Here is a 25,474-nt window from a genome sequence, read left to right as displayed (position 1 = left end):
TGTTTATTTTTTTTTTATCAAAGCTATACTGAGAAACCCTGTCTCAAAAAAATGTTTATATTTGGAAACAGGGTCTTCTTATGTAGTCCAGGTTGACCTAGAACTTGCCCTATAACCTAGTCAGGCCTCAAATGTATGACCTTTCTCCCTCAGTCTCTTAAGTGTTGGTATTAGAAGCATGTACCAAAATGCCAAAATGCTGTGGCACAGGCCTTTAACCCTAGCACTTGGGAGGTAGAGAGAGGTAGATGAATCTGTGAGTTCGTGACTATCAGGCCAGCTAGATACATAGTGAGGTCCTGTTGCAAACAACAAACAAATAAAAAAAAAAAAACCCAAATATAAAATAAAATTTCCTTTTTATTTCAACCAGATTTTGAAGTCTCTATCATATTCCCTGGAGGATTTGGGGAACTACTCTGGACCACAAAGAAAGGTCATTTTCCACTTCTGTAAATATGTCTGAAAAGATCAGGTCATTTTTATCCTTTGTGGTTCAATTTGTATTCCTTCCAAATGCTACTACCGTTTCTACCACCCAGCACAATGAGAATGAAGAAGCAAGTACTCTATCACTGATCCACACTCACAGACTTTTGTTAATTTTAGAACAATTGTATGTGTAATGATGTTTTGACTACATTTATATCTGTGTACCACATTCATGCAGTGTCCATATAAGCCAGAAGAGAGTATTGGATGCCCTGGGACTGGAGTTAAAGAGCTGCCACGTGGGTGCTGGGAATAGAACGTTGGTCTTCCAGAAGAACAATCAGTGGTCTTCCATTTCTCCAGTTCCCCATTGAAAAGTACTGATTCTGCAGTAAGATATTTCTATGATTCAGGTGCCTAACATTATACATGCCTCCATGGCAAGTGTGTTACTTTTAAGGTCTCTGTCCTATCTACACATAACTGGTAGGTCTGTGGCTCACTTCTAGGGGCTCTCTGTGCAGCATTATGACATTTCTTGCCGGTAACAGCTGAGTCCTCGTATCAGCGTCTGATGCCACTGCAACAGAATCTGCCCTCACAATGGGAGAGTTTTTGTTTGTTTTTTGAGAAAGAGTGTCCTGTAGCCCAGGCTGGCCTCAAGCTTGTTCTGTAACTGAGGATGAAATTAAACTACTGGTCATCTTGCCTCTGCCTCCTAAGTGCTGGAATTATAGACTGCACCATTACGTTTACATTTCAAGACTGGAATATAAGGCCAGCATCTATGAAAACTAAGGAGTTGCCAGAGAGGTAGCAGGAAATGACTAAGCACTCTGAATCATGGAAGTCAAGAACAATTAATTAAAAAAATAAACAGTAGGGTTAGGGGATTTAGCTCAGTTGGTAGAGTACTTGCCTTGCATCAACTAGGCCATGGGTTCAGTCCCCAAAACAGAGGAAAAAAAATAGAAAAGAACAGAATACTATCTTAGACGGGTGGCTCACATCCATAATCTCAGAACTTGGGAGGCTAAGGTAGAAGGACTGGCAAAATTTCATGTGTAATCTGGGCTATAGAGTAAGATTCTATCTCAAAACAATTCCCTCTTCCCAGATTAGAGACAGTTTTCAATAGAGAGAACTGGTAATGTAAAGCTGAGGTCATAAAAGAAGCTATGAGACAGAGACCCACATGGGAGCACCGGACAGAAATCTCAAGGTCCAAATCAGGAGCAGAAGGAGACGGAGCACGAGCAAGGAACTCAGGACCACGAGGGGTGCACCCACACACTAAGACAATGGGGATGTTCTATTGGGATCTCACCAAGGCCAGCTGGCCTAGGTCTGAAAAAGCATGGGATAAATCCGGACTAGCTGAACATAGCGGACAATGAGGAATACTGAGAATTCAAGAACAATTGCAGTGGGTTTTTGATCCTACTGCACGTACTGGCTTTGTGGGAGCCTAGGCAGTTTGAATGCTCACCTTACGAGACCTGGATAGAGGTGGGCAGTCCTTGGGCTTCCCACAGGTCAGGGAACCCTGATTGCTCTTCGAGCAGATGAGGGGGGGGGGGACTTGATCGGGGGAGGGGGAGGGAAATGGGAAGCGGTTGTGGGGACGAGGCAGAAATCCTTAATAAATAAATAAATTAAAAAAAAAAAAGAAAAAAAAAAAGAAGCTATTAGAGGCACCGATGGAGGCACTAGGCTTCGAGTTGAAGAGGGGTCACTGCTCTGTCACAGCCGTCTACTTAGATTAATACCTCGGTAGTGTAAATGGAGAATTCTATTTTTTTCTATGAAGATGTGAGAGCCCCTACCAAGATAGAGCAGAGAATACTGTGATAGAGGTTTAAAAAGTATGGAAAAGTCAAGTATAATGGTGAATGCCTCTAACCCCAGCACTCAGGAGGCTGAGGCATAGGTCTGAGAGTTGAGGGAAACACGGTTACATAAGAAGACAAAGGGGGATAAAGTAACAGACAGTATGTAGAAAAGGTACTTAACTTCAGAAAAGAAGCTAGGCCATATTCAGGATTTAACTGAAGTGAATGATCATGAGCTTTCTAGTGTGTAGATGTATGTTTTTGACACAGGACCTCATGTAACTACCTCAAACTCCCTATGTAGCTACTAAGGACCCTTAAGCTCACCCTCCACCTCACTAGTGCCACAATTACAGGTGTGTGCTGCCACGCTTGGGTGTAAACACAAATTTAAAATGAGACCAACCTAAGTTCTTTATTCTTTTTATTGTTCTTGTGTACACAAAAGAAAACACACAGGCTAATGAACTGAGCGTGAACAAAGGACAAGACCAGGAGGAGAAAACAAACTGGCCTGACAGACAAGGACAGAGGGTGAAGTCCTCCCTGCTGTGATGAGGACCCCATCTTTTAACCACCCCCACCCAGCTCCCAAAGCATCCAAGCCCCACTGCTAACCTTTTGTCGAGCTGGAGGCTGAAGCAGGCCGAGAGGATCGTTTTCGATGTCCATTTTCCACGCTCTCAGAAGCCACAGTCGGCTCCTCAGTTCGAGAGTTTCTTCGGCTCGGGGTTTTGGACTTCTCAACTATCTCTTTTGGCTCACTGCTGACAGAGAGAAGTAGCAAGTTTTTAAGAAGATTAAGGGCATCAAGACACATAAAAAGGGACTCTAAGTACAGTTTCATTCAAAAAGTAGGAGATAAATAGCAGCTAGTCAGGCCAGGGATACAGTTCAATCTATTGAGCATGTACACAAGTCCTGGGTTTGATCCCCAGCACTGTAAACAACAAAAACAAAACAAGCCGGGCGGTGGTGGCGCACGCCTTTAATCCCAGCACTCGGGAGGGAGAGGCAGGCGGATCTCTGTGAGTTCGAGGCCAGCCTGGTCTACAGAGCTAGTTCCAGGACAGGCTCCAAAGCCACAGAGAAACCCTGTCTCGAAAAAACCAAAAAAAAAAAAAAAAAAAAAACCCAAAAAAAAAAAAAAAAAAGAAAGCACAATGCTGGTGCGATTGTGGGAAAACAGGTGAGAGACATAAAGACCTGCAACAGCCCTCTATAAACCCTCATTTATTTCCCTTCAAACATTATTGTGCAAAAAAATTTCAGCAATAAAATGTTCTTTTTTAAAAAAATATTTATTTATTTATTATGTATACAATATTCTGTCTGTGTGTATGCCTGCAGGCCAGAAGAGGGCACCAGACCCCATTACGGATGGTTGTGAGCCACCATGTGGTTGCTGGGAATTGAATTCAGGACCTTTGGAAGATCAGGCAATGCTCTTAACCTCTGAGCCATCGCTCCAGCCCCCAATAAAATGTTCTTAATAAATGTTTGAAAATTTCTACTAGCCCCAAATAGTATCTAAAATCTAGGTATGGTGGCACATGCCTTTAATTCCAACATCTGAGTGGCAGAGGCAGGCTGATCACTGTGAGTTTGAAGCCAGCTTGATCTATATAGTGAATTCTAGTCTAGACAGAGTATTATAAAGAGATCCTGTCTCAAAAGAAATTAATTGCCGGGCGGTGGTGGTGCACGCCTTTAATCCCAGCACTCGGGAGGCAGAGGCAGGCGGATCTCTGTGAGTTAGAGACCAGCCTGGTCTACAAGAGCTAGTTCCAGGACAGGCTCCAAAACCACAGAGAAACCCTGTCTCGAAAAACCAAAAAAAAAAAAAAAAAAAAAAAGAAAAGAAATTAATTATTTGGGGGGGTTACTAGGCAAATTTGAGCATATGCTTGTATTAGATAATAGTATAGTACATTATCTAAGTAACAGGAACACATTCATCATCCACTGCAGATAGGCTGAATGCCCCAGCTCCAACCCTGGCATTTTAGCAGGCAAATATTAAAAATTGGTAATACTGTTATTAAAGACACAGGAACAAAAACTTTTTTTATACTTCTGATGGAGTATAAATTGTGTAATCCAAAGATTTTCAATAAGGAGTATTGGGATCAGTAAAATACATTCCCAACTTTGGACACGTGTTTTCATTGTTGCAGTATGGGAAGTATGCCACTGGCATCTTTGGGTTAACATTCTATGATACAAAGGCAGCACCTTATTATAATTATCTGACCCACAAGTCAGTAATGTTGAGGTGGGAAAACGTGGTGTCATCCTTATTTCAAGTAACTCCATTTCTAGGTGCCCAAAGAAATCAATCTTAAAACATACGTGGGGGGGGGGGGTGCGGGGGCAACTGCTGGCTAGACTCATATTGTATGCAGCTCAGACAGGCTTGGAACTTGGAATATGTAGCCAAATCTGGCTTTGGACTCAAGGCAATCCTTCTTCCTTTGTTTCCTAAGTGTTGTGATTATACCTATGAATTTCTATAACTCACTGTAAAGAAATCCTTTTATATAGCTTTAATTATAACCAACAATGTCAAAATTATCTAAGTAGTAGGAATATATTCACAATCTACTGCAGATATACTGAATGTCTCAACTCCAACCCTGGAACTTTAGTAGGAAAAGATTTAAGATTGGTACTGTTTAAAGACACAGGGGCAAATTTACAGAAGATACAAAAATGCCTAATAATAATAATTAATTATGGCGCATATATGCAGTCTTAAAATATTTTGTGAAAGATTACTCTGTGACAAACTATTCATGTCACATGAGTGAATGGGTATGGCACACACACATCTGAAAGAGGACTTCTTGTATATTCTGTAAAGAAGACTTTCTTTTTTTTCTTAAACATAAGGTTCCCTATAGTCTAGATTAGCTTCAAACTTACTACAAAGCTGAGGATGACCTTGAACTCTTGATTCTCTGGCCTGGCCCTCCCAAGTGCTAGGATTACAGGCCTGTGCTACTAGACCTGAATTTAATTCTGATATGGCTGGAAATTTCTTTAATAAACTTTTTATTATATCCATGGTTCAAAAGTGCTTATTAAGATCATTCAAAAAATTTGATTAAAATTGATTGCAAGGCATAGAACTGAAATGTAATGCAACAAAACAAGTTAAAGCCTACTTCTTCTGGGAAGAGTTCCATGTCCCTTTCCCCATGGACTTGGCTTTTCTCTCTTGGGTTCACAGTCTATACAATATTACCTTCTAAAGCATCCATTGGGTGTTCTATTATATGGGGTGTAGTAATATTTTATATTTTAGCAAATAAAGCTCGCCTGAAGATCAGAGTGCAGAGCTAAGTCACTAGAGGCCAGTGAGTGGTGGCACACACCTTTAATCCCAGGGCTCGGGACACAGAGGGAAAGGGATCTTTGTGAGTTCAAGGCCATGCCACCCTGGGTGGGCTACACAAGACTGAATCTGTCTAAAAGAGTATCAGAGCAGGGCGGTAGTGGCTCTTTGTGAGTTCAAGGCCATGCCACCCTGGGTGGGCTACACAAGACTGAATCTGTCTAAAAGAGTATCAGAGCAGGGCGGTAGTGGCGCATGCCTTTAATCCCAGCACTCGGGAGGCAGAGGCAGGCGGATCTCTGTGAGTTCGAGACCAGCCTGGTCTACAAGAGCTAGTGCCAGGACAGGAACCAAAAGCTCCGGAGAAACCTTGTCTCGAAAATCAAAAAAAAAAAAAAAAAAAAAAAGTATCAGAGTTCACACAAAGGTGATCCCAGCACTTGGAATCAAATGTCTTTAATCCCAGCAGTAGGGAGGTGGAAACAGGAGTGATATGGTTGGGTAGAGAGAGGAATATAAGGCAGAAGGAGACGAGCTCAGTGTAGTCTGAGGTTTGGTGGAGACAGATGCAGTCGGGAAATGAAGTGTGAGGATAGTGATGGAGGTGGGTCTTGTATTTATCTGTTGCTTTCATTGGTTAATTAATAAAGAAAACTGCTTGGCCTGATAGGACAGAAAATCAGGTAGGCAGAGTAGACAGAACAGAATGCTGGGAGAAAGAAGCCGAGTCAGGCAGTCACCATGATTCTCCCACCCGACACAGCCGCAGGTTAAGATCTTCCCTGGTAAGCCACCTCGTGGGCTACACAGATTATTAGAAATGGGTTAGATCAATATGTAAGAGCTAGCCAATAAGAGGCTGGAACTAATGGGCCAGGAAGTGTTTAAAAGAATAAAATTTCCGTGTAATTATTTCGGGTATAAAGCTAGCCATGTGGGCGGCCGGGCACCAGGAACGTAGCCCTCCGCTCCACTCACAACAGGATAGGATCGCCCCTTCAGTCTGAACATTGGTAGAGGTAAAAGAACTCTCTAGTGGCTGGTCTCTGATCTTCAACATTAACCCCTATATCTGACTCTGAGTTTTTATTATTAAGACCAACTAGAATTTGTGCTACAATAGGTTTTTTTAAAAAAAAGATTTATTTATTTATGTGCATGGGTACTTTGCCTGTACGTATGCCTGTGCACATGCGTGTGCAGTGACTTTGGAGATAAGAACAGATATTGGATCCTCTAGAACTGGAGTTACATACAGTTGTGAGTCACCATATGGGTGCTGGGAATTGAACCTAGGTCCTCTGGAAGGGCAATCAGTGCCCTTAGCTGCTGAGCATTCTCTCCAGCTCTGGATGTTCTATTTGTGCCTTTCACGTGAGCTTCTTAAAGGTACAAATCAGGGTTTGACCATCAACTATCATTACTCACTGTTCACTCCTGCCAGAGGACTCTTTGCTAGTAACACTATGGTTGGGAACTGAGCCATAACTGTTTATTCATTCCCTTTGCTTTATATAAAACAGCTATCTCATACCAAACCAAAAATCAAGCAAAGTCAGAGAGGCCAAACTGGAACTAGGCTGGAACTAGAATCACAAGTAAAGAGGTTTCCATCTCCTTCTAGAGGTTCTAAGGATGGTTCTCTGTTTGAGCCCAGAAAATAGTCCAATATTCTGAGGAAAATCCCTTAATGGTGGAACCCCCTTTCTTGGCAAAACCAAACCAAAGAGTCATAGCAACACGACCCTTGTGTTTTTGTGGTCAATATACAGGTAGCTCTGCAAACAGATATCTATGAGATATATCTGAACTTGAAAGACCCTTTTTATAGACAGTTGAATTCAAGTATTAATTCAATAAATAAAAACAGATGGGCAGAGTGGTGACTAGGAATAGCAATGAATCTGCCAACAATTATATGGGTCAGGGAGGAACTGTGCATTTATTAGCTACATTAACTCCTTATCCTCTAGGGTCTAGACTTTTATCTATAAATCTAGGTCAAATGTAAGGGTCCTAGAGTTAGAAAGAGATGGGTTTGAATCTCAGTTTCACCATTTGCTATATCTGTGACCTTGGACAATTTAGTTAAAGCTCTTTGACCTAGATTTCTCACCTATATGATATAATTTATTATTGTAATGGATATTGTAAAAAATAAAGAGGATAAATACATCTAGTGCTTGTAGTCTAGAGTATGACAAGGAGTAATATTCAAATAATGTTAGTTGGTATGAAGTTTGAATGAGAAAATGATATTTTATAAGCTAAGTTTCTATACAAATATAAGACTTTTTAAAAAAACGTTACTGCATTCCTTCAGAAAAAGAGGGGGGTGTGGTTCTTGGGAGATAAAACTCCTTTCTAGGGCAAATGTGAGGTTAAGTCACAGATGTACTTCATCTGTTTTGTTAGGTTACATAGGGTAGCACAGTTAACAGACAAAGCATGGTTTGGGGTTACACTCTACCTACCTGGCTTTCTCTTTTACCTTTGAAGATCAAACAGCTATGCTTAGAAGATATATTCAAGGACCATCAGTAAAGAAGGTAGCACTTAAAACACAGAACATTTATTTATGTTGACTGCTGAATATGTTATCAGTTTTCAATAATCATAAAAGACAGAAACTTAGTCATCAAGTTTTATTAAGTGAAATATTACCCTGGGTGAGTGAGTGTTCACAGAAGCTCTCTATGTGAGCAGGAGAAACAGTCTGGCGACAGAGTACAATAGGACAAGGTGAGGAGACATTTAAAGACAGAGGCAGCTGATGATTTTCAAAAAAGCTCATGCAATGGTCATGCTTAAGTCTTAGCTAATGGTCATCTTTCTTACCTTTGTCCAGAGACTATGGCAGCATTTGCCTCAAGTTCTGTAAAAAATAAAAAGGAGAGAATGAGATATAGAAGCTGTTGTTATGTATGTCCATAGGGAGAAGCTAGGCATCTACAGAACCCAGAATGTTATATTTGGACTAACAAGTCTCCATGTCCTGCAGGATCCTACGTGGTATGGAGACAAAGTTAGCACTGGTCCAACTTGATTTGTTGGGAATGTAAGATACTACTTGGTCTATTTTTATTCCTAGTTCACACTGTGAAATAATCCTGTTGGATCAATAGGATGAAATTTACATTGCTGGTTCATATCTCATCTAGTTAGAACTAGTTTAGTAAAAGAAGCCTCTTCCTTTCATGTTGAAGAGACTGTTTTCATTCCGAAAATATCACCACCTCCATTTTCTTTTCAAACCCAATTATCTTTAAATATAATACAGTATCTACTAAAGATTTACCCCTTACCCCCCAAATGACATTCTCAATTTCAGAGGGCAGAGAGCTGTTCTTTGAAAGACTACCCAAAGATTGTATCTGTTTGTAAGACTTCACAGACTTCATGAGTCACCAAGCAATGCCCTATAGACAACTAAAACAGTCTGCCTGGCGGGGATGCATCATTGAGCTTTCTCTGGGTTTATCGGAGAATGCACATAAACACATGGATAATAAAACACTTCTTTTCAGTACCAGCAAAAAAACCAAATCTTCTACTTCTATTACATGCCTCTCCATCTAGCTCCATCTCTTAAAAAGGCCTTTCTCTGCCGGGCAATGGTGGTGCACGCCTTTAATTCCAGCATTCGGGAGGCAGAGGCAGGCGGATCTCTGTGAGTTCGAGACCAGCCTGGTCTACAAGAGCTAGTTCCAGGACAGGCTCCAAAACCACAGAGAAACCCTGTCTCGAAAAAAACAAAAACAAAAAACAAACAAACAAACAAAAAGGCCTTTCCCTAATACACCAGACAGCCATGTCTCCTGCCACTGGCCTCCCCCTGGCTCTGTGCCTGTTTTCCCTCATAGAGAATCCAGTATCTGATGCTCAGCATCTAAGCTGCCCAAGGGAGCACATGTTATTAATATCTTTGAAGGCAGAGCACCTAAGTTAAATTTTTTAAATCTCAACTATTTTTCCTTCTTCCCTCCCTCCTTCCCTCTCCCCTTCCCTTCCTTTTTTTGGTTTTTCAAGACAGGGTTTCTCTAGCTGTCCTGGAACTAGCTCTGTAAACCATGGTGGCCTTGAACTCACAGAGATCTGCCTGCCTTTGCCTTCCAAGTGCTGGGATCATTAACCACCACTGCCCGGCTTCCTTCCCTCCTTTTTTAGTGTTATGGGAGTTTGTGGTAAGGTTCTCATTTTGCAGCCCATGCTACTCTGGAACTCACTATGCAGCCCAGCCTGGCCTAAAACTCCAGGCAATCCTCCCACTTTAGCCTAAGTACTGGTATTACAGGTAATGAGCTATCATCCCTGCCATATGCCACTTTTAATTACCCATGTGTTTATGTGCTAATTATTTGCCTTCTCAGGGTTCAATGCCTTATATGAGACGTATAGGTGACCACATTATATGGCTTTAATGTTAAGGTTAAATTGAAATAATACACATGAGTTTTAGTATAGTACCTGGTACTTAATAATAACTCAATATTTATTGTTAATATTTGTTGCTATCTATGATAGTCACTTTGTACTTTTCCTGCAAGGAGGCTGGACTTCATTGCCTTTAATGCAAAATTCTGGCAGAGGGAATCCTTGCTTCCCATCTTCTGCTTGGCTCCCAGAATCTCTCCTATAAGACCTGAAATCCTGCCACAAGAAGCATACACTAGCTGGGTGGTGGTGGCGCACGCCTTTAATCCCAGCACTTGGGAGGCAGAGGCAGGCGGATCTCTGTGAGTTCGAGACCAGCCTGGTCTACAAGAGCTAGTTCCAGGACAGGCTCCAAAACCACAGAGAAACCCTGTCTCGAAAAAAACCCAACCCCCCCCCCCCCCCCCCAAAAAAAAAGCATACACTAACTCCTTGGGTCTCTATTTCTTTGCTGAGTCAGCTGGAGCGCACAAATTCACCTAATATATGCTCAATAATAATGGTTCAAACAAAAAGACATGCTAACCTGAAGAGTTGCCACCCTCACCCTGCCCCCAGGCATCCTATCCTATAGCACAAACTGCCTGGAGCTTCGTATGTAGCCTACTTGGGCCTCATTTAGTAAAGCTCTTGCCCCAGCTTCCTGAGTGCTGGGGTTCTCTGTATGTGCGACATCAGGCTAGTCTGCCCTTTTAATTTAGTGTTTAATTAATTAATTAATTCTGTTTGTTTGTTTTCTGGAACAAAGTCTCTCTATGTAGTTCCAGGCTGTTCTGGAACTTAATATTTGAGGAGACTCGTCTCAAACTCACAGAGATCTGCCCAGCCTTGTGCTAGGATAAAGGCATGTGTGACCTGCCCAGCTTGTGTGCTCTTTCGAAAGACCACAAAGAAGTTGATTTTGAAAACTTTTTCACAATTTATGTAAGTGAAAAGTTCTGAGGGTGTTATATTTTTATGTTTTGAGGCAGGGTCCCATGAAGTCCAGGTGGCATCGACCTTATTTTGTAGTTAAGAATGATTTTTGAATTCCTCATCCTCCTTTCTCTGTCTCTTGAGTGTTGGGATTAGAAGTGTATGCTACCACATTTGGCTTCTGAGGTGATTTTAAAGTGATTAATATAAATTAAACTTTAAAAAGGACCTGGGTTCCCTAGTCAATTACTCTAATAAGTAAGAAAAAACAGTAACAACCCATTTTCTAGAGTAAACAGTTAGGGCAGCATCATGGATTGGGGAGGGGCTCATGAGGCTCCACCTTTCTCTAAGGAGCTATTGGCAGATTATGGCTGGTGGTGGGGTGTGGGGATCAGTTTAATTCAATGGTGTAGCCATTGGTAAGCTATTCCTGCGTCAGTAAACAGTCACACACCCATGCTCTCAGCGAGCTGCCCAGAGTAAACTCAGTGGGTCATTAAAGCCAAGGCACAGAGAGCAGGAAGAGTACCTGTTGAGAACAGGGGAATGGAAGGGGACAGAAGGTCTAAGTATGATCAAAATACATCATAAACATATATGAAACTGTTAAAGAATAAAATTTAAAAATATTTGGGGCAGGAAATGTTCCTTTCCCATTTCTAGTTGGTCTTTTTGTTAGGGGGAAAAAAAAGAGTATTACTAATGAACCCTTTTTCTTTCTATCTTTCTTTCTTTCTTTTTTTTTTTTTTTTGAGACACGGTTTCTCTGTGTAGTGTAACAGTCCTGGTTGTTCTGGTACTTGCTTTGTAGACCAGGTTGGCCTTGAACTCTGCCTGCCTTTGCCTCCCAAGGGCTGGGATTAAAGGCATGCACCACCACTGCCTGGCAGAACCCCTTTTCTTAAACAATTTCTCAGTTCTAAAATGTGCAGCACAATGTTAGTTACCATGCAGGAAGTCAGAAGCAGCGGCAATGTGGCGGCTGCTGTGTGCTCTGCATACCCATTCTTTCCACAATGTGCATGAAAGTCATATTGGATATAGAACCCTGAAGCAAGCTTTAAAATATAAGTTGTATCTTATTTTTATCAGCTTATATTCACAAAATCATTTTTTAAAAAAATTTGGTCATGTGTATACTTTCAATAAAAAGTTTTACTTTTTTTTTTATTAGTGTGTGTGTATGTTCATGTGACATGTGCGATGTCATGAGGGTGTCCAAATAGGAGGCCAAGGAGACCTCAGGTTCCTTGGCGCTGGAGTTAGTTATTGGAACTTATGAACTACCAGATGTGGGTGCTAGAAACTGAATTCTGGTCTTCTGAAAGAGCATTAAGTACTCTCCCCTACTGAGCCATCAGCCCAAGGCTATACTGTCAATGGTATTCTAACTTCCTTTGGGAACCAGTCATACTTTCTTTTTTGTGCCCTTTAACAACCTTCTGTGACCAAGAACCAAGTAAAACTAAACATATCCATGATATTCCTCTGCTCTGGCGGTGTAAGTCACAGAGGCAAAAGTGTTCTTACTGCCATCAAGGAACGTGAGTTCAGAGCTGACTCAGCATCCACAGCAGCTCTCTGTTAGATCACAACTGACTCCTCCTACCAGAAATACCATCCCTAGTGCTAGTTACAATATCTTGGTCACAGGGAGCAACTTAAAGTCATCCAGAGATGGCTGGGATGATTCACTCTAAGTGGAGGGGCTCGAAATACACCTCGACATCTGCCATGGTAATCCAACTATATTTTGGTGCATTCATGCTTGCCACCCCAGTAAGCAACCATATGCCAACTAGCTGGCTGCCAGCCATGGGTAGCAGGATCAGGGAACAGGGGAAACAACTCAGAGTAGGATGGCAGACAAGAGCACAGACATGCCACTTCTTGAGCTCTCTGGCTAACACAAGAAATGTGAAAATGAACACATTGGTTGGGAAGAGTGCTACACACGTTCTCCCACTCAACTCAAATTGGCTTGGAAACAAGTAGATAAGACAGGCCCACGTATTTACTGGCATGAGAACATGGGACACCGAGAAAAGCACTGATTCCTTTACATGTAACCCATCCCTCGCCAAGAAGATACTCTAGATGGTGCCTTACCTGGTCTGGCAATAGGCCCTTGCAGTGCTGTGGTTGGAGGCTCCTTTGGGACTAAAGTCGGTGAGGGGGCTGAGGCAAGAAACAAACAAACAGGTCTTTTACTTTTCCTAACTAAACCAGAAAGCACTAACCAAGCAACTAAGTCCCTATTGAGCCACTACATTCTCAGAAGGCAGTGCTTGAAGCTGACCGTCAATACGACCTCAACAGAGCAACTGTTCTAACACTAAGCAGCAAAGACCACTTGAGGCTTTGCTCTTCCTCCTTTGTGCAGATATAAAAAACCAGGAAAGGGACAGCACGGGGACAACAGTAATCACAATTTTAGGGCCAATTTCAGGTCATGACTCCTTTTTCTTTTTGTTTGGCTTTCAGACTTACTCAATTTCTTCAGAGTGGTCTTAAACTCTTGATCCTTCTGCCTCAGCCTCCACAATGGTGTGGTTACAAGCATGTGCCACCACACTAGGCTTGACTGCTGTTTTCATTAAAAACTGTCTTAGTAAGTAATCTAGCTACTTTTAGAATGACTATACCAATCACCTCAACATTTAAAACCTTCTGACTTAGCCCTCTAGAGACTAAATACATTCCTTGATTACTAAAACACACAATTCTGTACTTTTCTATAGCATTTAGCAAGAGTGATGGGTATAAAAATAGACAATAAATTTATACCTAATGAATAAATCAACATAGTATTATTTACTTTTCTAACAAATAGGGTTTTTGTTGTTGTTTTCAGTTTTTCAAGACAGGGTTTCTCTGTTTAACAGCCCCGGCTGACCTGGAACTAGCTGTTGTAGACTAGGCTGGACTCAAACTCACAGGGATCCACCTGCTTCTGCCTCCTGAGTGTTGGGATTAAAGGCACACGCCCACCACTGCCCAATTCTTAATAAATAGTTTAAGAACTTTCTAGGAGCTAGGCACTGTGCCAGGCATCCTCAGAGATTCCATCCTTTTGCACATCACTCAGCCTAGTATAGACTGACCACTATGTCACACGGAGAGAGATATAGAAAGTTCCATGGGGGTTCAAAGCAAAAGAATATTCTAGGCCAGAAATGTAAAGAAACATTAAAAATAGTGTCTTTGAAAGACAGAAAGAACTTAAGATCCCCGAGAATGAGAATACATGGCATACTCTAGAACGGAACCTTCCTGGGTCACTCAGTAAAGATTTAAGGCTCAGGTTTGCCAGAACTGTCAAGAGTATGTCATCCCATCTTAACATTTCAGCCTAAAATTCATAGCAAACTACAAGAAAATGTTTTACCCTTTGGTGGGAACTGAATTTTGTAGATTTTTCTCTCTGCTTAGTAATCAAATAATTTATTTTGGATGCTTCTCTGATGAAGCTTAAAACTGTACCTTAACATCTACTTAGCTTAAGAGGGGTTCTCACATTTTCAAACTAAAAGCATAGAAGTCCCTTGGAAAAGAATAGAACCAACTATTATAAACAAAGTAGGTGGCCTTAACTAAAACTGAACCCCTTTCTAATTGCTGGTTCATATCCATAAAGCTTATATGCTTCTCTATTTTTATTTGTGATCCAAGTAAAAATATTTTCTAATTACTTCATCACTATTCTCTTAGTATAAGAGGGAAAAGTTCCCTAAGAGAAAACAGAAATGGAAATATTTAGCAGCAGAGAATATACTTAAGCCTCACCAATTTCTTCTGGTTTAGACAAGGTCTCATGTAGCTTAGCTTGGCCTCAAACTAAGTATGTAGCTGGATCTTCCCACTGCCTCCTCTCAAGTGCTATGATTATATGTGTGAAGCATCATGCCCAGCTTTGTTTTAAATTCTTATAGTTACCTACAACAATAAAATTTAAACTTGCAACACAGAACCCTGCCTAGCAAAGTCCATCTCTCCTACGAACAATGAATTCTTTGCAGGCCTTCACTCCTCCCTGTATCTCTAGCACTGAAGTAAGCAGGAGAAAGAAAGGAAGGAACCTTCCCAGAGCTGTCTGAACAATATGCTGGCACTTGATATTCAAGCTCTCACTGAATCCTACATATCCTGGGAGGTAGAATTACAATCTCCACTTTACAGGTGAAGTATAAGGAACTCACTAGACTGTAACTAGCAACCAGGGGAGCTAAAACGTGAACTCTGATCATAACCTGAAGCTCGTATTTCTGTTCCTATTTCTAATTAATAGGCAATCAAAGTATTTTAGCTGCATGAATAAAAGAGGTAGTATTAGCTGGCTTAGCTATAACAGAGGCCTCTCAGCTATGGGCACCATTAAGATTGACTTGTCTTTAAGAACATGGAGCTTCTGCATCATTTGAGCCTCAAAGGAGAAAAAAACTGTTAGGACACCCGTGCTTTCAGTATTATCTCCCTCTGCAGTACACAGGAAATAACCTGAACTAGATGTCCATTAAATGGAATTTATAAAGAGACCATGTCTAAAGAAAATGGGCAATAACACTTGAACCATGTATTGATCAATTACCATATTTTAGGTCCTGTGCTAAGCATATCACATGCATTTCCTCGCTGAAATCTTGTTAACTATTATTGTCTCCACACTACATAGGAGGAAAGTGAACTTGCCCCAGCCCATCAAGCTGGCAAATGCCAGGACAGTTACTATCTGACTCTTCCTGATTTCTATCTTCTTTGGTTTATCATACAACCTGGTTTTTCTGGTAAGCTTGTCTGGAGCAATCCAAACAGAAAGGTCCCTGAGTTAGTATACTAAGAGAACAAGGCAAAGAGAACAAGTAAGTCTTCATGATGGGAAAGGTATAGAGAAGTCACTGTTCACAGGGACCATGCCAGGCTGGAGACTTACAGTATACACTCACATAGTGAACATTTCTGAACTTCAATCTTTTCACCCATAGGAAGGAGTAAGACTACATTACATGGTTGGTATAAAGATGATCTGAGACAGTGTGTACAAAATGTTTTAAAGTGAGACACATCCATCTATATCTATCTATCTATCTATCTATCCATCCATCTATCTATACGAAACATGTCATCAGTTCAGAAGCCAGGAAGGAATCATGTTAATGAATATATAAACTGAACATGGGATTTAAAAGCATATTTTTAATGTACTTTCAGTAAGTAAATCTATAACTATGGCCATTTTTCTTCCTTTAAGTAGAAATGGGCTCATGCTTTCTCTCTTGTGGGGCGGGTGAGAAAAAAAACAACTGACATGAGGAGTGGATGCCAAGCTCAAGTACATACCTATGCTGGGTAGAAGCTCTGGATGAGATCCCACCTTCTCCTCCACTAGGCCACCTGCAAGTGGCTCAGATGCTATGCCACCATGATTGCCTTTTGTGGTTGGCGTTGTGGAGATGAGCTCAGAGGGTACCAGTGTGGTTACTATTGAGCGTACATTGGTGGGGAGAGCACCGCCAGGTAAGATGGGTCCTGTTGAGGTGGAGCTTGGGCCCATGGGGCTAGAGGTCATTTTTAGTAGCGTGGGTGCTGAAGGTGTTGGGGTTTTACTGTCCAGCTCTGTGGAGCACTGTTCTGTTCCCATTAGCCCAGGAGTTGTGGTCTCTAGCCCTGGGCCTTCAGTCTCTCCATCTGCACCATACTGTTCTTCCCCTTTTTCCAGAGAGCCTGTAACTTTCTTACAAGCCTTGGTCAGCAAAATCTGGCCAATTTTGTCCACTTTTCCTTTGCCCTTACTGGATGAGACTGGGCTTCGCCGATTGGCAGAGGAGCCTGGACTATTGGTCACAAGGGGAGAAACTACTGTGGTTGGCTGTGGAGAGAGCAGAGTGCTCTGATCTGCTGAGGTGTTCATCTGAGGACTAGCCTCATCTGGATTGAATTCTTTCACTTGCTGAACAGGAGGATTAGGAGCGACAGCTGGAGAAGATGTACAGGGAGGGGAAGGCAGCTGAACAGGAGTGGCTCGCGAGCTAAGGACCAACGGCCGGCCTGTCTGTATGTTTGGAGCAGGACTACTAGAGGGGACATTAGGTGCTACAGGAGCTGAAGAAAATTTTATGTTCTGAGGTATGTGTAAAGGTCCAACAACTGCGACAGAGGGAGGCATCAGGCCACTGTTGGTTGTCAATGGGGTTGCAGGAATTGTGCTTGGCTGTGATCCTTTCATAACCTGAATTATTGAAGATGAATTGATAAAGACAGGTGTAATGAACTGAGGCCGGGCATTAGATTGAGCAGCAGACTGTCCCTCAGAAACCATAACTTTGTTACCCACATTGGGCATTGTGACAACTGTCGACATCAATGCAGAATGTAAGTTTGTTGGCAGGGCTGCTGATGTGTTAGATGAAGTGGTTATGGGATTGGAGGTAACAAATACAGTTATTTGGTTTGGGGGCAAAGGAGTAGAAATGGAGGAAGAGCTGACAGGTCTTGACATTACTGGAGGGATGCTTGGTGCAACATTAGAGCTCACTTCACTCAATTCTGGATGCGCAAGGGTTGAACACGGCTCATTACTGTGAGGTAAGTTTAAGGAATTAGAGGGTTCTTTAGAAGACGGATCCTGCAGTGTGGGAATGACAGATGCTTTTTTGAGGTCCTCTCCTGAAACAACTGGAGGTGCTACTTCCAGATCTGTAAGCCCAGGGGGTTTAATGGTCACATTAGGAGCTCCAGAGTTGTCAAGAAGTTGGCTTAATGATGTTGGTGCTTCTCTCATGGCAGGAGATATCAAATTTTTGTTCTCTTCAACACTGGGGAGTTTGTTAGAATCCAAAGGTTGCCCATCCTTTTTGGATTGATCTTCAGGGACAACCATTTTAGCTTCTTGAGTAGAGACTGCTTTCAGCTCAACGTTTACCTGCTCCTTCCTACCCTGGGAATTCTGGCAATCACTGTCCTGAGGAACGTTCAAACTCTCTTTGTTATCCTCAAGAACAGTGCCCACTGCAGGCACAGGTACGGTGGGATTCTGGGGATTAAGCCCGCTATTGTTAGGAAAGCTTCCGGATAAAGGGGGATTGGCAATTGGATTTGGACTGACCAACACATTCCTAGGCAGCTCCACGTTCTGCATCAGGGTTGTGCTTGGTTGAGAAGCCAGAGTAAGTTTAGGGGCTTTTGAGTTTTGCCTCCCGGGACTTGGGGTAGTTTTCCTACTGGACCCAGGACTAGACCTCCGACTGTTGCTTGGACTTGCCCGTTTTGTTGTTCCAGGATTAGACTGTTTTCCAGAATTCACCACTACAGAATCTAATTTATGAGCTTGTGGGGCAGCAAAGTTAGGAGGATTATTTAGAGTAAGATTTGAAGGTGCTTGCCCGATGGCCTTCAGAGTTGTTGGATTCAAGCCCTGTTGATCAAAGCCCCTATTTAAATTTGGCCTGGGAGGTAAAGGAATATTAATCTGTGGAGGAAAGAGTCCTGCTATGGAGGCATTCAGTCTTTCTGGTGACAGACTAATTTCTGAAGGTTCTGTACTAGGAGGGCGGTTGTTGGGTGTTTGAGGATAATAGGGTCTGGGGCTGGCTCTGTTTGGAGTTTTAGGCCTAGATGTCTGGGTTGGAGCAGCAACATTTGGAAAGTGGTGGCCATGGGAGCTAGGCAAGGAATTTACAGGAGGTTGTTGGGGAGTTGCACCTTGAGTTGCTGAAAGGGGAGATGGTCCCGATTTGGGCCCTGCCATCATTAACTGATTCTGAGAAACTACTAAATGTGAGGGCATGTTATTTGGGCCTCCTGAAACAGACGGTACTTCACTGCCACTCGCTTCAGGAAGTGAGGACATCTCTCCTAGTGGTGAGCTAGAGGAATTCTGTGGGTTCTCCTGGTATACCATTTTCCTTGAATTACTTCCCAAAGGAGTATTCACAGACATTGGCATTCTTTGTTTATCAGGTGATGGTGGCACAGAGGCAGGTCCTTGCAAACTAACCATGACAGGTACATTGCCACTTGGCTGCATGGGCATTCTCTGAGAGTCTGGGTTCAGAGGACCCCGTGGAGGATGGACATTTTGGGAGACTGGAAGCCTAATGGATTTAGGATCTTGCTGCATCATGAGCATCATCATCATTTGTTGTTGCTGCTGCTGCTGCTGCTGCTGAGACTGTGGCTGACTAGGTGGTGGCTGCTGCTGCTGCTGCTGCTGCTGCTGCTGCTGCTGCTGAGGCAGTTGTGGTTGTGGCTGCTGCTGTGGTGTCTGTGGTGGGGCTGCCACATGTTGCATGAGTTGAGGAGGCATCTGTTGCATTGGCCTCTGTTCAACTGGTTGAGTAGGATAACCTAAAATAAGCCCCCCAAAATCAGGGAAGTTAGATTTTCAACAAGAAAACTTTGCTACCTCTAGAGTATAGCTAAGCAGTACTCAGAGGTAGCAGACTGTGCACAAACAGCTCAGGCATGCTGCTCCCAGGACAGCCCCTTATTATCTGACACAAGCAAGGTGGCACGCTGCTTAAGGAAGCAAAAAGCAAAGCATTAAGAATATGAAGCCCCTTTAGGCTGCGAATGAAGCATTACTGTATTAAGACTGCGTTATGTGCTATAAATCTATGAGCTGAACATGAAGAGAGAAAATTCTATCAACAGCAAATGGCTGGCTGCCTAGTTATTTAGGTTTCATGTAGAAATAATCAAAATAATCAGTAATTCACTGTGAATATGAAATAACATATTTAGAAATCACTTTTTCTCGTAGCAGAGGACTTATTTTTCTCAAGACTTGGTTTTGATGAAAACAGCCCTTTTATTCCTTCAATTAAAGTAAAAGATATAATTCTAAGATTGAGATTTTTTTTTTTGAGTTCTTTAAAATGGGATTTTAATTATTCTGGTCCGTGGTCTCCATATACCATTTTGTATCCTTTGCATTCCGTCCTTTGGAGGAAAACTGAATGTATTGTACTGCCCCTAGGTTGCATCAGTTTAGTAAACAGAATATAAAGACTGATTGTTATGTTGAAATAATATGAAGTATTAAAGTTTTTATGCATATTTGTCTCTATTTACTTTTGTATATAGAAATTTTATTTGGAAAAGTATTTTCTATGAATCCACAATTGGAAAATAATAAAGCCAGAAGCACAAACCTCAGGAATAAAAAGTAGTTTGGGGATAAAAATTTTGAAAAACAATACCTTTTAGATTTGCAGAAGGCAACATCTATTATGATTCCCTCTTTTATAATGATTTACTTGAAGTTTCTGAATAAAAACTTTATACAATCAGCATAAAGGGAAGGAAGATTCAAATTAAAACAAGAATCATGGCGGTTCAGAGTAGGAAAATGGGCATATGTTGGGGATGTGATTCCATAATTACATTTATTCCACTGTTGCATGAAAAATAATTTGGAAGGTTTCCAGAAAGTGCAAGAACATGAATAAGTGGCTCTGGCAGCTGGAAGAAATTCTGGGCCAAGATTTTCTTAGAGCGGCTACCAAACACTTTGGTCAGACTCTGTGCTCAACAGAGTTAGTGTCTTCTAGGTAAAGACTTCCATGGTACCAACGAGCAGACTCCAGTTCTGAAGTTGTTTTTTATTTGTTTGTCTTTGTTATTTGGTGACAGTGTCTCAAGTATCCCAGGTTGGCCTTAAACTCATAAAGCTGAGGATGATCTTGAACTGTTAACTCTCCTGCCTCCACCCTGCAAATGCTGGGACTATAGATAGAGGTGTGTGCCATCACACCTTGTTCAATTTTGAATATTTTCTTTAAAATCCTTTGTTTTTGTTTTTGTTTTGTTTTAGGCCCAAGTAACTTCTTGACATTTGTAAATCTGGCATTCCAAGGGGTAAAACACAACAAGTTCTTATATAGTCAGTCTGGGGCTTCTACATTAAGAAAACTGTAATTTCTGAAAAAGTTTGTTTGTGTCAAGGTTATAATACAGATGCTTTTCATCTTTAAAGTGAGTTTATCAGACAGCACAATAAACACCAAAGACAGTACTATGCATACACAACAGCCTCTCAGAGGTCAGAGCTAAAGGCTTAAAGGAACCATTCAGAAGCTGGAGGAAACAGCCCGAAGGGGCTTAGTGATAGGAAGGTGATTGGGGTGAGAGGGAAAGCCAGGTACACACAATGTCCCATAACACAATCAATAACTACATTTCTTAGTCAAGGAATACAAAGCCCTTATGCCTTTACGGGCCAGGCAGTCGAAAAGAAATTAGGCTGCATAAACCACTGCCCAACTACAGAGCGACTGACTATTTCTAAAGTGAATTAAACTCAGGTATTTGTTTAGACACCAATAGCAATTCAAATCCATTAAAGGTCAAATTCACGCTGCAGGTTCCCTGACTGCAGAAAGGAGGCAATAAATGTTTGAAGGAATTTTGGAATCCACATAGAGTTCAGATGTCTGAGGTAAGAGGGACCTACCTTCCTGCTCACAATGTCTTCTGAACATATTCACCAAGGACTAGAGACTACCTATCAGGCTCATGAGTGACAACTCTAGTATGCTAAGCAGTTTGTAATAAGTAACATCAAGTCTTGACATCATAATGAATATACTTTTGAAATATAAAAATGAAAGATAGATTAAAAGTTAGCCCTAAAATAGTATCATTTTTAATATGCCAAAATGGAGGTGAGATTACTCAGGAGGAAAAAATAAAGCATTAATTCTTCTTTCCTCCCTGCTTCAGTTTTTGAAGACAGGGTTTCTCTGTGTCTCCTTGGCTGTCCTGGAACTTTTTTTTGTAGACCAGGCTGGCTGAATTAACTCTTTATATCCATAGGAGAGGGCTTGTGAACCTTTGTCATTCTAGAATAAAGTTCTAAGTCATTGTTTATGCCAAGAAAAAACAGACAGAGATATTGTGGTATCTGGGTTGGGAAGAATGATTTTAGATTTTTATAAACCTACATCCTTTAACATTTAAAAGAAAACATTCTATAATCAAAGAATGGGCTTCATTACTATTAGCACTATTCATTATAAGCTATTAAGCTGACAGTAGTTATATTGACATGCATTTTGTTACTTTTCATACACTGCATATGTTTTAAAGAATCACAATAAAATTTTTATTAAAAAAGTCACCTTGTTTTAAATTCTAGTAGTAGTTCTCTGCTTTGAGAAAGTCTAAGGAAAAGAATTGCAGGCAAGCAGGATACAGTATAAAGTTCTCTATATTATAGTATTTTATTCTGATGCCAACTAGAACTACAATGCTGATCAAAAAAAAGGTACTTTCTATTCAGTCTGATTTGAGGACTTAAAATGAAGCCAATTAAACAGGCATGCAAGAGTGAATTGACATGCATGTTTACAGAAGTTATACTTTAAGTATTTACTTAAAGATCAATGCAGAGCTTACACATTACATTTCTGAAGCAGACTAGTTAGTAGGCAGAGCATTACTGTTTCCTTGAAGAGAAAGAAGGCGCATATGCAATGCAAAGTATGCAATTTTAGTTAATATTTTATTACCTGGTGGCCGGTTTGAAAATTCTGGCAGTTTAGGGCCTGTGTTGTCCAAGTTGATTCCTTGTTCTCCAGGTAATGACTGTTGATCAGCCTCCTCTAGACCAACTGGACGATTATCTGGGGTGCTAAAAGATAAGTAGCACAAATCAAGTAAGTTGTATAAAGAATACTTACCTACAACTACAATGTGCTTATATGTCATTCTTATGATTTATATCTTTCTAGTCTGGACACTTAATGTTGACATGAGTAAACTGGCCATTTCATTAAGCCTTAAAATTCACTTAATCTTAGCACTGAATTTACTGTTTCCCTCTAATTTCTGATACAATGTTTCATATAATGGTACACCCCTTAGGTATTTTAATGATTGATTGGGATTTTGAGCTACCAATATTCTGAAGTGCTAAAACAAGTGCAAAACAAGTATTCAGTGTGGCTACTAAATTAAAACCAGGTGCCAATGACTCAACATCTGTAAGGTAACTGGTACAGATGGGTGTTCAGAAGAAACACACAACTTTGTTGTGGCCACAACAAAGTTATTTACCTTTGCTTCAGAACAAACACTTGTAGGCATAACCACTGGCATTAGGATTCTTTTTGTAACTTAGAATTTCAGTGGAAAGGAAAAAAAAAATGAAACCATTCTTTTCTCCTACTAACATCCACATTTTCTACTTTATTTTGTTTTTTTCCAGACAGGATTTTCCCTGTGTATTTGCTCTATAGAGACCAGGCTGGCTTCAAACTTACAGAGATCCATCTTCCTCTGCCTCCCGAGGTGCTATGGGACAATGGTCTTGTACACTGTAAAGATTTGTCACTTGTATTGGTTTAATAAAATGCTGATTGGCCAGTAGCCAGGCAGGAAGTATAGGTGGGGCAACCAGACTAGAAGAATTCTGGGAAGAGGAAAGGCTCAGTCTCTGCAGTTGTCACCCAGACGCAGAGGAAGCAAGATGAGAATGGTACTGATGAAAGGTACCAAGCCATGTGGCTAACACAGATAAGAATTATGGTTTAATTTAAGATGTAAGAGTTAATAAGAAGCCTGAGCTAATAGGTCAACCAGTTTATAATTAATGTAGACCTCTGTGTGTTTCTTTGGAACTAAATAGCTGCAGGACTGGGCGGGACAGAAACCTCTGTCAACACTGAGTGCTGGGATTAAAGGTGTGTGCCACCACTGCCTGACTTAACATCCACATTTTTGAGAAATCATATCAATTACATTCTTCATTTGGTTGGTTTCTTATTCCCAGTTGTACCTTTCTTTCCTACCTTACCTTCCCTTTGATCTGATTACAGTCATCCATTCACTTTTAGATAGTATTTTGTTCCATTATACTCTAAATAGTTGTATAAATCATATAAATTCCTTTAAAAAAACACTAGAGATGTGGCTCAGAGATCACGAACACTGGCTGTTTTTCCAGAGGATTCAGGTTCAATTTCTAGCACATTCATGGTGACTCACAACCATCTGTCACTCCAGATCCAGGAGACCATACACCCTTTTCTGGCCTCTTGTGGAATCAGACAAACATACACTGGTGCATAGACATACACATATCCAAAATACCCATACACATAAAAAAAAATAGAGGAGCCAGGCGGTGGCGCACGCCTTTAATCCCAGCACTTGGGAGGCAGAGGCAGGCGGATCTCTGTGAGTTCGAGACCAGCCTGGTCTACAGAGCTAGTTCCAGGACAGGCTCCAAAGCCACAGAGAAACCCTGTCTCAAAAAAAAAAAAATAGAGAAAACCCCCAAAACTGTGAGCATGTAACAGATCCTAAACATAATCACATCATTGCCACTTTGTTCCCTACGTAATTCCTTACTTCAAATCACAAATGAGGAGTTCCTGGTATCCTCACTTAAAAAAAAATTACAGCTAAAACAAAGAAACGAAATCCACCAAATTCAATTATCTGCTTCAGTCCCCCTCTTATTATGGATGTAAAAACAGAAGCCATAATTGTATAAGACAGGTTTCACAGTAAACTAACAGTAGAACTGGAGGCAGGCTATCTTCCAATTAAGTCTATTGTCTCTTTTTCCTAGGAACCCCGATGGTGTACAAGGTCCTTTAAAAGGTATGTTCAGTGAACAGTAAAAATCTCTTAGGAGGCTGGTGACAAGAGCAAAAATGTATACTTATGGCAAATAAATATCTGCAATTTATTTTTCAGCCTATTAGAGAGAAAAAAATAACTATCACCATAAAAAAAAAAAACATTAGTCAGACAGGTTGATAATAGCAGGAATTTAACTGAGGACCAGGTATTAAGAAAACGAGGTGGAACGTTTAAGTCTGAACTCATGAAAACATATGTTGCTAATACACAATGACTGGCTTTTAAGATTCAAGAAGTAGCAAGTTACTATAATAGGTTAAAACCAAAGAATGCTATAGGCTTGGCTAAAGGAGCTGGCTTCAGGTGAACAGTTGAGCTTATTTAAACAAAGCTCCTGTTTGAGTTCTCTCTCTCTGTCTCTGGTCTTTATGTCATCAGTCTTCCCCCTTATCTCTAAGGTCTTTGCTTCCTCAGTGGCCTAGCACTTTGTCTAAAACTGCTTCATGTTCGTTAGTCGTCAGTCCCTGTTAATAATGTCTCTGAACTCCAGTTTTCTGATTAAAGGCTGAAAATCCACCTTAGGCAATATCCCTGCAGGAAACATTTAGTCAAGAGTCAGAAACATAACTGAATATGTAGCTTTAGGATATGAACTGTAACTATTAATTATCTTTCTTATTATGGCTTATGAAAGAGCTCCTCTGGGGAACTTTTACTGTACGGAAAACTGATTTAACAGGGGCAATCATGTGTTTAAGCTTTTAGAGATAAGGAACTTTTAGAGAAAAGAAACTCATATAAATAAGTAAATGTTTCCTTCAATTGAGAGGTGGCAGAGTATCTCCATGAGTAGTTTTCCTTCACCAAACACATTTTGTCTCTCCAATTCCCCAAGAGCCAGGATAACCCTAAAGTCTGAGCTCTGTGGAATGGC

At 41.0% G+C, this 25,474-nt stretch overlaps 1 protein-coding gene across 7 annotated transcripts in view; it reads right to left on the bottom strand.

The window, feature by feature from the left end:
* Ncoa6 (nuclear receptor coactivator 6) overlaps positions 1–25,474 on the bottom strand; it is an 87,750-nt gene that overhangs the window by 5,364 nt on the left and 56,912 nt on the right. For 6 of the 7 annotated variants that reach the window (XM_041670198.1, XM_041670203.1, XM_041670204.1 and 3 more), the window contains 5 exons: positions 22,461–22,582; positions 16,291–19,296; positions 13,063–13,131; positions 8,440–8,476; positions 2,883–3,031 (listed from right to left, as the gene is read on the bottom strand). In XM_041670198.1, coding sequence (XP_041526132.1) covers positions 2,883–3,031; positions 8,440–8,476; positions 13,063–13,131; positions 16,291–19,296; positions 22,461–22,582 — 3,383 coding nt within the window. The remainder of the gene's footprint in view (positions 1–2,882; positions 3,032–8,439; positions 8,477–13,062; positions 13,132–16,290; positions 19,297–22,460; positions 22,583–25,474) is intronic. The other variant, XM_041670202.1, reaches the window with a different exon arrangement.

The sequence above is a fragment of the Microtus oregoni genome, unplaced genomic scaffold (genome assembly GCF_018167655.1).
Source record: "Microtus oregoni isolate MIOR12 unplaced genomic scaffold, Mior012 000020F_ref0000438, whole genome shotgun sequence".
NCBI classification, from domain to species: Eukaryota; Metazoa; Chordata; class Mammalia; order Rodentia; family Cricetidae; genus Microtus; species Microtus oregoni.
The sequence above is the reverse complement of the archived record's forward strand: the minus strand, read 5'-3'. Positions and strand labels throughout refer to the sequence as shown.